Source organism: Schistocerca nitens, chromosome 1 (assembly GCF_023898315.1).
Source record: "Schistocerca nitens isolate TAMUIC-IGC-003100 chromosome 1, iqSchNite1.1, whole genome shotgun sequence".
NCBI lineage: Eukaryota > Metazoa > Arthropoda > Insecta > Orthoptera > Acrididae > Schistocerca > Schistocerca nitens.
Genome location: NC_064614.1, coordinates 152,861,095 through 152,873,660, shown reverse-complemented (window position 1 = coordinate 152,873,660; position 12,566 = coordinate 152,861,095). Strand labels below are relative to the sequence as shown.

The following is a 12,566-nucleotide window of genomic DNA, read 5'->3' as shown; positions in this document are numbered from 1 at the left end:
AACTTAGTATGATAAACAATTATTCAAAAATGGAAAAGGAAACTATGATACTTACCCTTGGTAAACCAGGTGATAATTAATTAAAAATGACTGTCTTAACATGTATGATGGTACACATTATGTTGTGTAGAGAAATGAAACTGAATTCAATGTCATGAGACATTAATTTTGGTAATGATAATAATTAATCAAAAGTTGAAGGTTATAGAGGGATTATAATTAGTTAAGTAAGTTATTTTACATGACATCTTTGATCATTGTGAGTGGGGGATCTGTAGTGTAACAGTTGTTCCACCTCTTCCTCACAATCAGATAAATGATATTCATGTAAAATGTTTAGGTAGTTAACATGTACATAATTTTCCACTGAGTGCACTTTGATTTTTGTTTGTGCAGAGATGATGGACAGCAATGATCAGGATGCACATCCTCCTACTGCCATCCAGTTTTTCCAGCATTTATTTGACATTTGTCATATAAAAACAACATATCTAACTTCTCCTTATTGGTGTACTGTCTGTGTGCAAGGAAAGTTGAAGATGAAATGACCTGCCAAAAGTCAACACAGGTTCTGCTAGTTTTGCAGTGCAGATAAGTAAATAGCTCAAAGGCTTGATACAATGACTTGACCTGGTGTGAGTTTCTTTGCCTTTCAATTTTGGAATATTTCTTGGATTCTTTTGTGAAGAGTTTCAAGGTTAAAATTAACAAGTGTATATTCAAGGATGTCATTAAAAAAAGTATGTCATTCTATTTAAAAAATCATACATGCTTCAATATCTCAATGAATACAAGAGTTAACATTCTTTATCACACAACAAAAGTACCTGCCCCTTAGGTTATTATCATTTGCTGAAAACATCATTTTGATATCTCAAACTGCTTATGAAAGAAAAAAGATGGTATGCCTTAAGTGACTTAAGCTGAATAGTTTCCTCTGGCAAACAGTTACATGTTGCTGATCACCTCAAAATGAATGACTATAATGTGGAAGCAAAATATGTAGCACTGCTAAAAACAATTACAGAAGTGACAATATTAACCTAGTTTTCAAATCTATTACATTTTTTGCCTCTTGAAGGCAGGTACTGGCCGGCAGTTTAGTCTTGTAATGTGTTAGTTTTCTTGAGTGAATTTTCATTCTGACACAATCACTTCTACATATGTGTTAAGAAAGTAAGTTTACTTAATTAATGATTTACTATCAAATAAATAAATAACTGAAAATTTTATTATTATTATTATTATTATTTGCCTTTACATATGTCTGCTTGTGTCTGTATATGTACGGATGGATATGTGTGTGTTTGCGAGTGTATACCTGGCCCTTTTTTCCCCTAAGGTAAGTCTTTCTGCTCCCGGGATTGGAATGACTCCTTACTCTCTCCCTTAAAACCCATATCCTTTCGTCTTTCCCTCTCTGTGGGTTGCGAAAGCTTGAATTTTGTGTGTGCGTTTGTGTTTGTTAGTGTCTCTATCAACATACCAATGCTTTCGTTTGGTAAGTTGGATCATCTTTGTTTTTAGATATATTTTTCACATGTGGAATGTTTCCCTCTATTATATTCATATTATTATTAATATTATTAGCAGAAAGACATGCATGAAATAGAAGTCTACAAGAGAGTACTTTCTCTGGACTGAAAGGAAAAAAGATGAAAAGATTCAATACATTTTACTCTAGAGTAAATCTTAGCAGAAATAAGAGCATGAATTATTATTCGATTAGTTACAATAGACAGATCTCATCAATCAGCAAAAACTCACAATGAAAGTACACCTATGCATTTCTAGATTCAATTATTTGAACGACAAAGTGGGAGAAACCCTAGAAATATCAAACATGGCATTATGAGAGTAAAATAAAATGTATTACAAAGTAAACATAACACACACATCACTATTAGTGAAATGTATATACACAGTGATTTACTGCAGATGGATAACAATAGCAATGTACCTCATTCCGTGGGTAGTCTGCTGTCAACATCAGTGGTGTTTGTCCATTCTTGTCTAGGCAGTCAACAGGCAGCCAGCCCCCTTGTAAGATGCATTCCACCATCTTTGGATATGAAAATTCAGCTGCATGATGGAGAAAAGTTCTGCCTCGAATATCCACAGCATCCATGGGAATTCCTGACTGCTGGAGGAACTTGAAGGTCTCCACTGACTCAGTGCGCGCAGAGAGATGCAGTGCTGTCTCCTCCAAGGCATTTGTAGCCAGAATATTGGCACCAGCTGAGATCAGGAACTGCAGCACCTAAGTGACAAGAATATGTTTCAAAACATCATCTCTACATCTGACAATGGATAAATATTATGGATAAAATAATTTCATTTTGAGTTTATCCATTTGTCTACCTTCATGCAAAGTCTGACCTTATACATACATGATTACAGTATATGCATGGTGTGCTCCATAAATCTCCCAGAAAATTGAAACAAAATAAGATTTTCTTCAAACAGTTAAAAGTTATCTTAGACCAAGGTCAGAGAAACCAGTGGACTAAAGCTGAACCATCAGTCTTTCTTTAGTCTGGAGTTATTTAAGTGTGACTGTTTTTGCACATAAAATCTGAAAATGGGTGATTGTTTTAGCATGTAAAACCCAAATGGTGCACACACAATGGTGCCATTAGCTGAGCATTAACTTCAGCCCAATTAAAATCTTTTGCAAAAGGAGTTAACTGATATGCACAGTTTACCTGGGTGTTGGGGGCAATTCATTGTTCAAACCTAGCTTACTGTACTGTAACATAGCTACAGTAGGACAGATGTTCAAATAGCTATACAAATTGCTGCTGGTCCAGGCTAAACCATAAACTTTTTACTCCATGTTCCTAGCTCAAACAGGATCTGAACACCAAGCACCCCTCACCCCCAAGAAAATCCCCCAAACTACAATCATGTGCAAGGTCTTTCCACACATATTTGTTACAGTGATTCCATGATGTAACATTAAAAGTTTTAATCTGATCCCACTTAAAGTTAATGTAATATAAAGAAATACAAATGATAAAATATGATTTTTAGCAAAACATTTATCAAGTCCAAAATCAATCAATTTCAAAATTTGGCACCTTAGAGCCAATCAGCAAAGAAAGAGTTTTCTCACTTTATCCAGAGAGTTGCTGTTATATTAATGTACAGAAAGTTACTGATGTACATTAATAAATCAGTAACTCTCAATAGAACATTAGACACAGGCAAAACATTTTCTTTTATGATTATATAAATCTTATAGTCACTGACAAAACAGCAACACTTGTGTGGGAGAAAACAAAAAAAAGACTAGAGCCCATTTACATTTAGTCAGCACATGCTTAAGTACCAGTCAACACCATATATTTCACTGAAAAGAGGATAAACAATGTTTTAAAATGAATTTAGATAATAGTTTCATACAATATGTCACAAACACAAACTTTTTGGGGATGAATGTTGACTGTCAGAATGGAATGAACACTGCTCTATACTCTGGCTTTACTGCAGAAAATTTCCTTAGCATGTCACTTCACTGTCATTCTATCATTATAGTGCAATGTTCAACACTTTTTGATATGTACATTCAATAGCTGACTATGGAAGAATTTTTGTGGATCAGATGCAGAATATGTGCAAACTATATTCAACCTACAAAAAAGGAAACATAAAGTTGCAGATCTCTCCTTGATAAAGGATCAGTATCTTTCTAATTGCATTTAACAAGAAATACAAACATTTAAATAAAGAATGTAAGGAATAACCTGTGAAAATTGTGAAAATGAAATAACACATGGGACAAGTACATCACTGTATAAGTTGCAAGAGCTGACATCAGAACTTTGCAACCACAAGATGCATGGTGTAATGTGAGTAATGTACATAAATTGAAATACTGTGTACATGTTAAAGTGTAAAGTCAAGACAAAAACTATTGTGTTCTGAAAGATGTAATGAAAATGGTCTTGGCAAAACATTAAAGAAGAAGGACTGCAAAGTTGAAATTCATGTAACACTTTTAGAAGAGTTACATGCTTGAAATTATAAATGCAACAAATTCAAACAACAAAACAGTAAATGTGAAAAGAAAAGAAGCAGTGATCTGGTGAAAATGCAGGAAAATCGCTAAAAGTGGTACTGTGTGTGCAAAGTGTGAGGCAAAATTTCACTTTCAATGTGCAAAGGCAAACTCCTCATTGAAAGGAAATGAAAGCACTCCGTCTTCAGGCCACAAGTGGCCCATCGGGACCATCTGACTGCCGTGTCATCCTCAACTAAGGATGCAGACAGGAGGGGCGTATGGTCAGCACACTGCTCACCCAGTCATTATGATGGTTTTCTGTTACCGGAGCCGCTACTATTCGGTCGAGTAGCTCCTCAATTGGCATTATGAGGCTGAGTGCACCCCGAAAAGGGAAATGAGATCTTCACAAAAATATGGAAGTGTAATATGTGTACTGAAATATTAAACAGACCCACAATATTCCACTAACAAACAGTTTGAAGTGCTTAGTCATGACAATAGCTCTGTAGATTGTAGTGAGCATACACAAATAATGTGTGTTGCAGAAACACTTCTTGGAAACATTGCTACTTGTAAACCTCAGTGTGATGACATTGAAATTTCACATGGTGCTCTTCCTGCACCTGAAAGTATCCACCAACATGATTCAGACTGTAGTCACCTGAGAAAGCTCATGATTCTTGCCAACAGTCAAGGGGTGTTAGATCACTTCTCATGTTAATGAAGCAGCAGAAACTGTGAGGGCAACATATTTTGTCTAGTTTGGTGCATCCCTAAGAGGAAATCAGTACGTTGTCATTGAAGGATTTCATTATACTGTTTGGTGGCTCAAATGATGTGTACTGGAATGAAACATCAGTAGCTTGCCAAGAACTAATGGAGTGCTTGCACTGTCTAGGACACACAAATGTTATATATTTAAACATTCCACATCATTCCAAATTAATGCCATGGTCATGTGTGAACAGAGAGAGTAGAACTGTAAATGAACAGCCCTTGACTATATTCAAATAGTTTTCAAACATTAATGTTCTGGATATTAGTGGTGTTGGTTGAAGGTTCCATACCTGACATGGCCTTTCCTTGAATGGCCAATTAATAACAGAAAAAGTATGCAACTGTTACATGTCAAATGCATTAGAAGCAAAAAAAAAAAAAAAAAAAAAAAAATGCTGTATCATCTTCTACCAAATCTTCCCCAGCTAGCACTCAAGCTTATTTCAAGGTGGATATTGAGTTTAGGTTCAGTTGAAAATTCAAGATTGAAAAATCAACCTGTTACACAGCTTATTTCAAGGTGGATATTGAGTTTAGGTTCAGTTGAAAATTCAAGATTGAAAAATCAACCTGTTACACAGTTTACATCAAGCTGCAAAAATTTAGCTTGAATTAAAATAATTTTCCCAAGCTTGAAATAAACTGTAATTTCCCTGGAAGGCTGTACAGCAGATGCGCACGCAGCATAGCTTCCATAGACGTCCACAGGAAGCGCCACAAGCGTTTATAAGCCTTGCACTGACTCTGCTAGGTTTATGGCCATTTTACCTTTGTGACGCACGTTAATGATTGTTGACTGTTGTGAAGTTTGTTTTATACTGGAAAATAGTTCGGTAAGTGTGTGGCGTCTCCTGCCTTACTGCTACACCGGGTCTGAAGAGGATATACAGGGCGAGTCACCTAACATTACCGCTGGATATATTTCGTAAACCACATCAAATACTGACGAATCGATTCCACAGACTGAATGTGAGGAGAGGGGCTAGTGTAATTGGTTAATACAAACCATAGAAAAATGCACGGAAGTATGTTTTTTAACACAAACCTACGTTTTTCTAAATGGATCCCCGTTAGTTTTGTTAGCACATCTGAACATATAAACAAATAAGTAATCAGTGCCGTTTGTTGCATTGTAAAATGTTAATTACATCCGGAGATATTGTAACCTAAAGTTGACGCTTGATTACCACTCCTCTGCTGTTCGATCGTGTGTATCGGAGAGCACCGAATTATGTAGGGATCCAAAGGGAACGGTGATGGACCTTAGGTACAGAAGAGACTGGAACAGCACATTACAACCACATGCTAACACCTTTTTATTGGTCATTTTCACTGATGCACATGTACATTACCATGAGGGGTGAGGTACACGTACACACGTGGTTTCCGTTTTCAATTACGGAGTGGAATAGAGTGTGTCCCGACATGTCAGGCCAATAGATGTTCAATGTTGTGGCCATCATTTGCCGCACACAATTGCAATCTCTGGCGTAATGAATGTCGTACACGCCGCAGTACATGTGGTGTAATGTCGCCACACGCTGCTACAATACGTTGTTTCATATCCTCTGGGGTTGTAGGCACATCACGGTACACATTCTCCTTTAATGTACCCCACAGAAAGAAGTCCAGAGGTGTAAGATCAGGAGGACGGGCTGGCCAAGTTATGCGTCCTCCACGTCCTATGAAACGCCCGTCGAACATCCTGTCAGGGCTCAGCCTAGTGTTAATTGCGGAATGTGCAGGTGCACCATCATGCTGATACCACATACGTCGACGCGTTTCCAGTGGGACATTTTCGAGCAATGTTGGCAGATCATTCTGTAGAAACGCGATGTATGTTGCAGCTGTTTAGGGCCCTGCAATGAAGTGAGGACCAATGAGGTGGTCGCCAATGATTCCGCACCATAGATTTACAGTCCACGGTCGCTGTCGCTCTACCTGTCTGAGCTAGCGAGGATTGTCCATGGACCAGTAATGCATGTTCCATAGATTCACTGCCCCGTGGTTTGTGAAACCCGCTTCATCGGTAAACAGGTAGAACTGCAACGCATTCTCTGTTAATGCCCATTGACAGAATTGCACTCGATGATTAAAGTCATCACCATGTAATTGCTGATGTAGTGACACATGAAACGGGTGAAAGCGGTGACGATGCAGTATGCGCATGACACTACTTTGACTCAGTCCACCGGCTCTCGCAATGTCCCGTGTACTCATGTGAGGGTTCATGGCAACAGCAGCTAACACACCAGCTGCACCCGCTTCTCCTGTGATGGGCCTGTTACGGACCCGTTTGCGTGCTACGACCATACCTGTTGCATACAGTTGGCGGTAGATGTTTTGCTATGTGCTCTCTGTCCGGGTACCGTTCTGCATACACCCTGCAGGCTTCAGCTGCATTTCGTCGACACTCGCCATAGATGAGTATCATCTCCGCCTTTTCAGAGTTCGAATACACCATGGTCACAGTTCCTACAACACTACACTATCACAGACATCTGGTAACACGGTGTACTACAGTTGGTCTGCGTGCGGAGACGAATGCAGAATAACAATAGCAGCAAGCGCTACATGCAGACACTGTGACAGCTAGACCAAACCACAACAGTGCACTACAGCCACACTCGTAAACACGGTCGACATCGTAAACATGTCCCTGCAGATGCTGCTCGCCGACCGTGGCCCGTGTTTGTTACAACACGCAACTGAACGTCTGAGGTTTCAAGCGTCAACTTTAGGTTACAATATCTCCGGATGTAATTAACATTTTACAATGCAACAAACGGCACTGATTACGTATTTGTTTATATGTTCAGATGTGCTAACAAAACTAACGTAGTTCCATTTAAAAAAACGTAGGTTTGTATTAAAAAACATACATCCGTGCATTTTTCTATGGTTTGTATTAAACAATTACACTAGCCCCTCTCCTCACGTTCGGTCTGTGGAATCGGTTCGTCAGTATTTGATGTGGTTTACGAAATATATCCAGCGGTAATGTTAGGTGACTCACCCTGTATAGTGTATTACAGGTATGTTGGTGCATTTTTCTCTAGTGGTACATTAATATTACAAATGTTAAATATTATTACATAACATAAAGAAATATCATATTCTTTTACGTAGAAAAATTGAGCCTGGATGAAAATGAACTGGATTACCAGCTAAGAATACATATTACAAGTTGTTCAGCAAAAAGAGGTCATTTTAAACAAGCTCTCTAGTACATGGCACCAATAAATTAAAATTTAATGTTATTTTATCTTTTTAAAATCTCGCCTTTTTTTGTTCTTTTACGTTTCAGTTCTACTGAACTGGTAATTTCTTAAGTTCATTTCGATTTCATCTTTTATTTCATTTTGATTCAGTTTTACTCACCAAGAAATAATTGTGGATAGAATAAATGTCTACATTTTTCTAAACAGTAGATTCCTTATAAGCTTACAGTATGAGGTGTATATGATTTCAAGTAATTGTTTCTTTATAATTCAGATTAAATGGCCCTGAAACTGTTAGAAATAGTGATGTGTGGCTTCTTCATGAAGTCATCACAAAATTACCCAAATGTCATCTTTACTTTAAAAATTTCAAACAAAAAGTTATTTCAAATTACTTTAAAACTCTTTGGAATGAAGCCACCAGAAGCAGCTGCTTACTCAGTGACGTTTATACTAGTTAATGATTCTTACTACATCAGTGAGTTTGAAGTTATTTTGCTAATCTGGGGCATAAATTATATTTAGGTTGATCAGTTTCAACTTTTTACATTTTTTATGTTTAGGTATGGCTAACATTTTCTTTTATCTGTTACAGGAGCATTATACCGGCAGAAGTCAGCAATATTTGATCCTGCTCTGGTCTGTGTGCTGGGGCCGGAGGGGCTTCAGAATAATTAAATTTTAAAATAAAACAATTTTAAACACTTTGAAAATAAAAAAAATTTAAACATACATGTCTTGATAATTTTTTTCACACCATTTCCATTCTGATATTTATTTAATTAATCAGGTTCAATAAATTCAGATTAATAATTATATAGCTTAAAACAAGCAGTAAATACCAGGCTGTGTTCCACATGTGTAGATACAGCTGGAGCCAAACTTGATAAGTCAAGCTTGAAATATAGCTTGAACTCTGCCAACTTTGATGTTTGTTTCAAGCTTGAATCCAACTAACAGGCCTGAATATTCCAGCTTTGATCAAGCTTATATACTTGAACTTTACATCTGGAAACAAGTTTGGAACCGGCTTACTGTGCTATCTGGGTCTGGTGATTTGGCAGTCAAAAAATGTAAGAAGACCTTTTTAGTGAAAGTGTTCCATCATAAAAAAATAGAAATAATGATAAAATTATATTTGCAAATAAGTATTCCAATGTGTCAGAACCACTACACCGTAATGTCCAATCTCTGGAAAATATGTTACTAAAGTTTGAACAATGGAAAATCCAGGATGGAATGTAATAATATTATGAAAAGGGAAGTTGCTACTCACAATATAGTGGAGATGCTGAGTCGCAGATCAGCATAACAAAAAGACTGTCACAAAAAAAGCTTTCAGCCATTAAGGCCTTTGTCAACAGTAGACGACAGACACACTAACAACTGCAGTCTCAGGCACCTGAAACCACACTTGCCTGAGACTGCAGTCGTGTGAGTGATTGTGTGTGTGTGTGTGTGTGTGTGTGTGTGTGTGTGTGTGTGTGTGTGTGTGTTTGTGTCTGTCGTCTATTGTTGACAAAGGCCTTAATGGCTGAAAGCTTTGATTGAGACAATCTTCTTGTTGTGACTATCTGCGACTCAGCATCTCCGCTATATGATGAGTAGCAACTTTCCTTTTCATAATATTTTTACTGCAGTTTGAATTAGTGGATCTTAAATGTGTAATTGAACACTGGTTCGACAAAGACCAGATTGTGTCAATTGTGATTCCTGGGAACAAACTTGCTAGTTAATATTGTAGAATATGTATGTGCTGGAACAGTAAACAATAATTTAAAATTTACAGCAACACAAAAGTGTCAAAACGTGGCATGATGCAAAGACTTTGAACTACACACAGTTGATCTGACAGATAATATCTTAGTTGTAACACACTATAGATTCTGGAACTGAAAATTCTCATTAAAAATTTCGAAAGGTTGCTGAATAATGTAAAATGTGAGAGCCTCTTTACAAGAAGGGAGATAAAGAGATACTATCAAACTATTGACAAATTTCACTTTTGCCGGCTTTTTCAAAAATATTTGAGAATGTTGTGTTCAAGCGTCTCCTTAAGCATCTGACTGTAAATAATATATTGTCCAAGTCACAGTTTGGTTTCTGATATAGAGAAAGCTATTTACACGTACTGTGCAAAATATACCCAATTCTTTTAATAACAAATTAGAGGCTACTGGCATTTTCTGTGCCTGTCGATAGCTTTTGACTGTATAAATCACAGCATTCTCTTAAGTAAATTAAATCATTATGGTTTCACCAGCAGTGCTTCAAAATGGTTTGAGTCTTACCTAACTAACAGGAAACAAAGGGTGTTGTTCAAAATACATGTGGAGTGGGCAGTCAGTCTTCATCTGAATGGCATTAATTACAAGTAGTGTTCTTCAAGGTTCCATCTTGCGTCTGTTGCTTTTTCTTGTGTACATTACTGACCTCATGTTTGTTACATTGATAGATGCTAAGTTTGTTTTGTATGCAGATGATACAAACATAACAATAAGTAGCAAGTCAAGTACAGATTTAGAAATGGCTGCTAATCGAATTTTCACTGGTATTAATAAATGGTTTAAAGCTAATTTGGTCTCATTAAACTTTGAAAAGATCCCTGTGTGCAGTTCAGAACCTATACAAGATTTCCTTCCAGCATGTGTACAACATATGAAGACAAGCAGATCGAAGAGCTTAAAAGTGTTAAAATTTCTATGATTACAACTCTATAATAAATTCAGTTGGGAAGGGCATATGACAGAATTGCTGAACTGCCTAAACATGTCTGTATTTGCAGTGCGAGTGATGTCAGATGTACAAGACATAAATATAAAAAGATTTGCATACTTTGCTTACTTTCATTCTATTATGTCATACAGGATCTCAAGATTTTAAACATGGATCGTATTCTGCAGTAAATCATCAAAACGAGAGAAATGTTTTGGCATTTAAAGGTGCATAATAAGAATCACTTGTGGTAGATGTAAATGTTGTGTGACTAGGGCCTCCTGTCGGTAGACCATATGCCAGGTGTTGTAAATTCAAGATCATGTAGAAACATGTTCAAGGAACTTTGTATTCCGATCGCTGCTTCTTATTATATTTATTCCTTAATGAAATTTGTTGCAAGTAACATATCTCTATTTCCACCCAATAGCTCAATACATAGCATCAATACTAGGAATAAGAACAATCTACATAAAAACCTAAAATCACTTACCTTGGCAGAAAAGTATTCAGGAACATACGTTTTAAATGAATTGCCAGCAACCATTAAAAACTTGGTTTCAGGTAAAGCACAGTGTAAAACAGAGTTTGAAAGTCTTTTTGATAAGCAACTCCTTCTACTTTATAGATGAATGTCTTAACAGGGACTGTTAGACCAGCTTAAGTAAAAATATCTGTTAGATTTCAGCTCTGACAGCACTTGGTCACAACAGTCAAGATTAGCTATGTTGTGTATGATAAATTTATTGAAAGTGCATAACTATGTTTCACTCTGACAGTGTTTTAATTCTGTAAATATCAGCAATTCCAGTTTACTGGAATGTATTCACTTATCTTGAGAATATCCTGGTAAATGATCTGGGTAGTGAGTATTATATAAAATGTTTTATGCTTTTTATGTTTACTTTCTGACATGTTCCACACCAATGAGAATCATCTCATTTTAGGGTCTATGAAATGAAAATGGAATCTAATCTAATCTGATCTAAGAGAGAAAGGAAGCAGTTGTCTGTGGAGATTTAAATGCAGACTCTTTACAAGATTCAAATTGTAGAAACGAGTTGTTAAATAGTCAGTAGTTTTGGTTTAACTCAAACAGTAAATTTTCGAACTAGAATTACTGCCAAAAGTAAAACTGCTGTTGAATAAATTTTTATAAGACTATGTGAGCTTAACTACAGCACCAATGTTTTAAGTATGGGTTACAGTGATTGTGAAGCACAGCTCCTGTCTATTGAACTAAACACTAGGAGTAAATGGAAACCAAAAACTAAAATAATTGAAGAGAGAGAGTTCAGTGATGATCACATTAGTGTGTTTAATTTTATACTGTCATCAGAAATGTGGGAGGATGTCTTCAGTAAAATTGAAATAAGTGGTATATTGAACAGTACCCATAATGTGTGTCTGCATTATTTTCATATAGCTTTTCCAATTAAAAAGAAGAGAAGTATGAGTAATTGAAGGCTCTTTGTAATGCATTGGATGATAAAGAACATTCTACTGGTATTTTCCTTGATCTCTTAAAAGCACTTGAAATAATTGACCATGACTTTCTTATTCACAAATTAGCTCAAAAAGGAGTCAGAGGGATCCCAAATCAGTGGATAAGACCTTGCCTATAAGACAGGCAGCTAGTGGTCATTTTAGGGCATGAAAGAAAACACATCTACCCAATAAATATCAATATAGTATCGAGTCCCACAAGGCTCTGTCACAGGACCTCTACTGTACCTCTTTTATATTAATGATTTAAATAACTTTATTAAAGTGAAAAAACAAATTTTATTTGCTGATGATGTTAATAACAGCTGCTGACAATATTTCTATGAAAGTAGCAATAAATA

The 12,566-nt window shown here is 36.4% G+C and overlaps 1 protein-coding gene across 1 annotated transcript in view; it reads right to left on the bottom strand.

The window, feature by feature from the left end:
- The window catches only part of LOC126243870 (serine/threonine-protein phosphatase 6 regulatory ankyrin repeat subunit C-like), a 383,629-nt gene that overhangs the window by 278,596 nt on the left and 92,467 nt on the right, over nucleotides 1–12,566 (bottom strand). Inside the window, exon 4 of the mRNA XM_049948195.1 lies at nucleotides 1,961–2,260. Coding sequence (XP_049804152.1) covers nucleotides 1,961–2,260 — 300 coding nt within the window. The remainder of the gene's footprint in view (nucleotides 1–1,960; nucleotides 2,261–12,566) is intronic.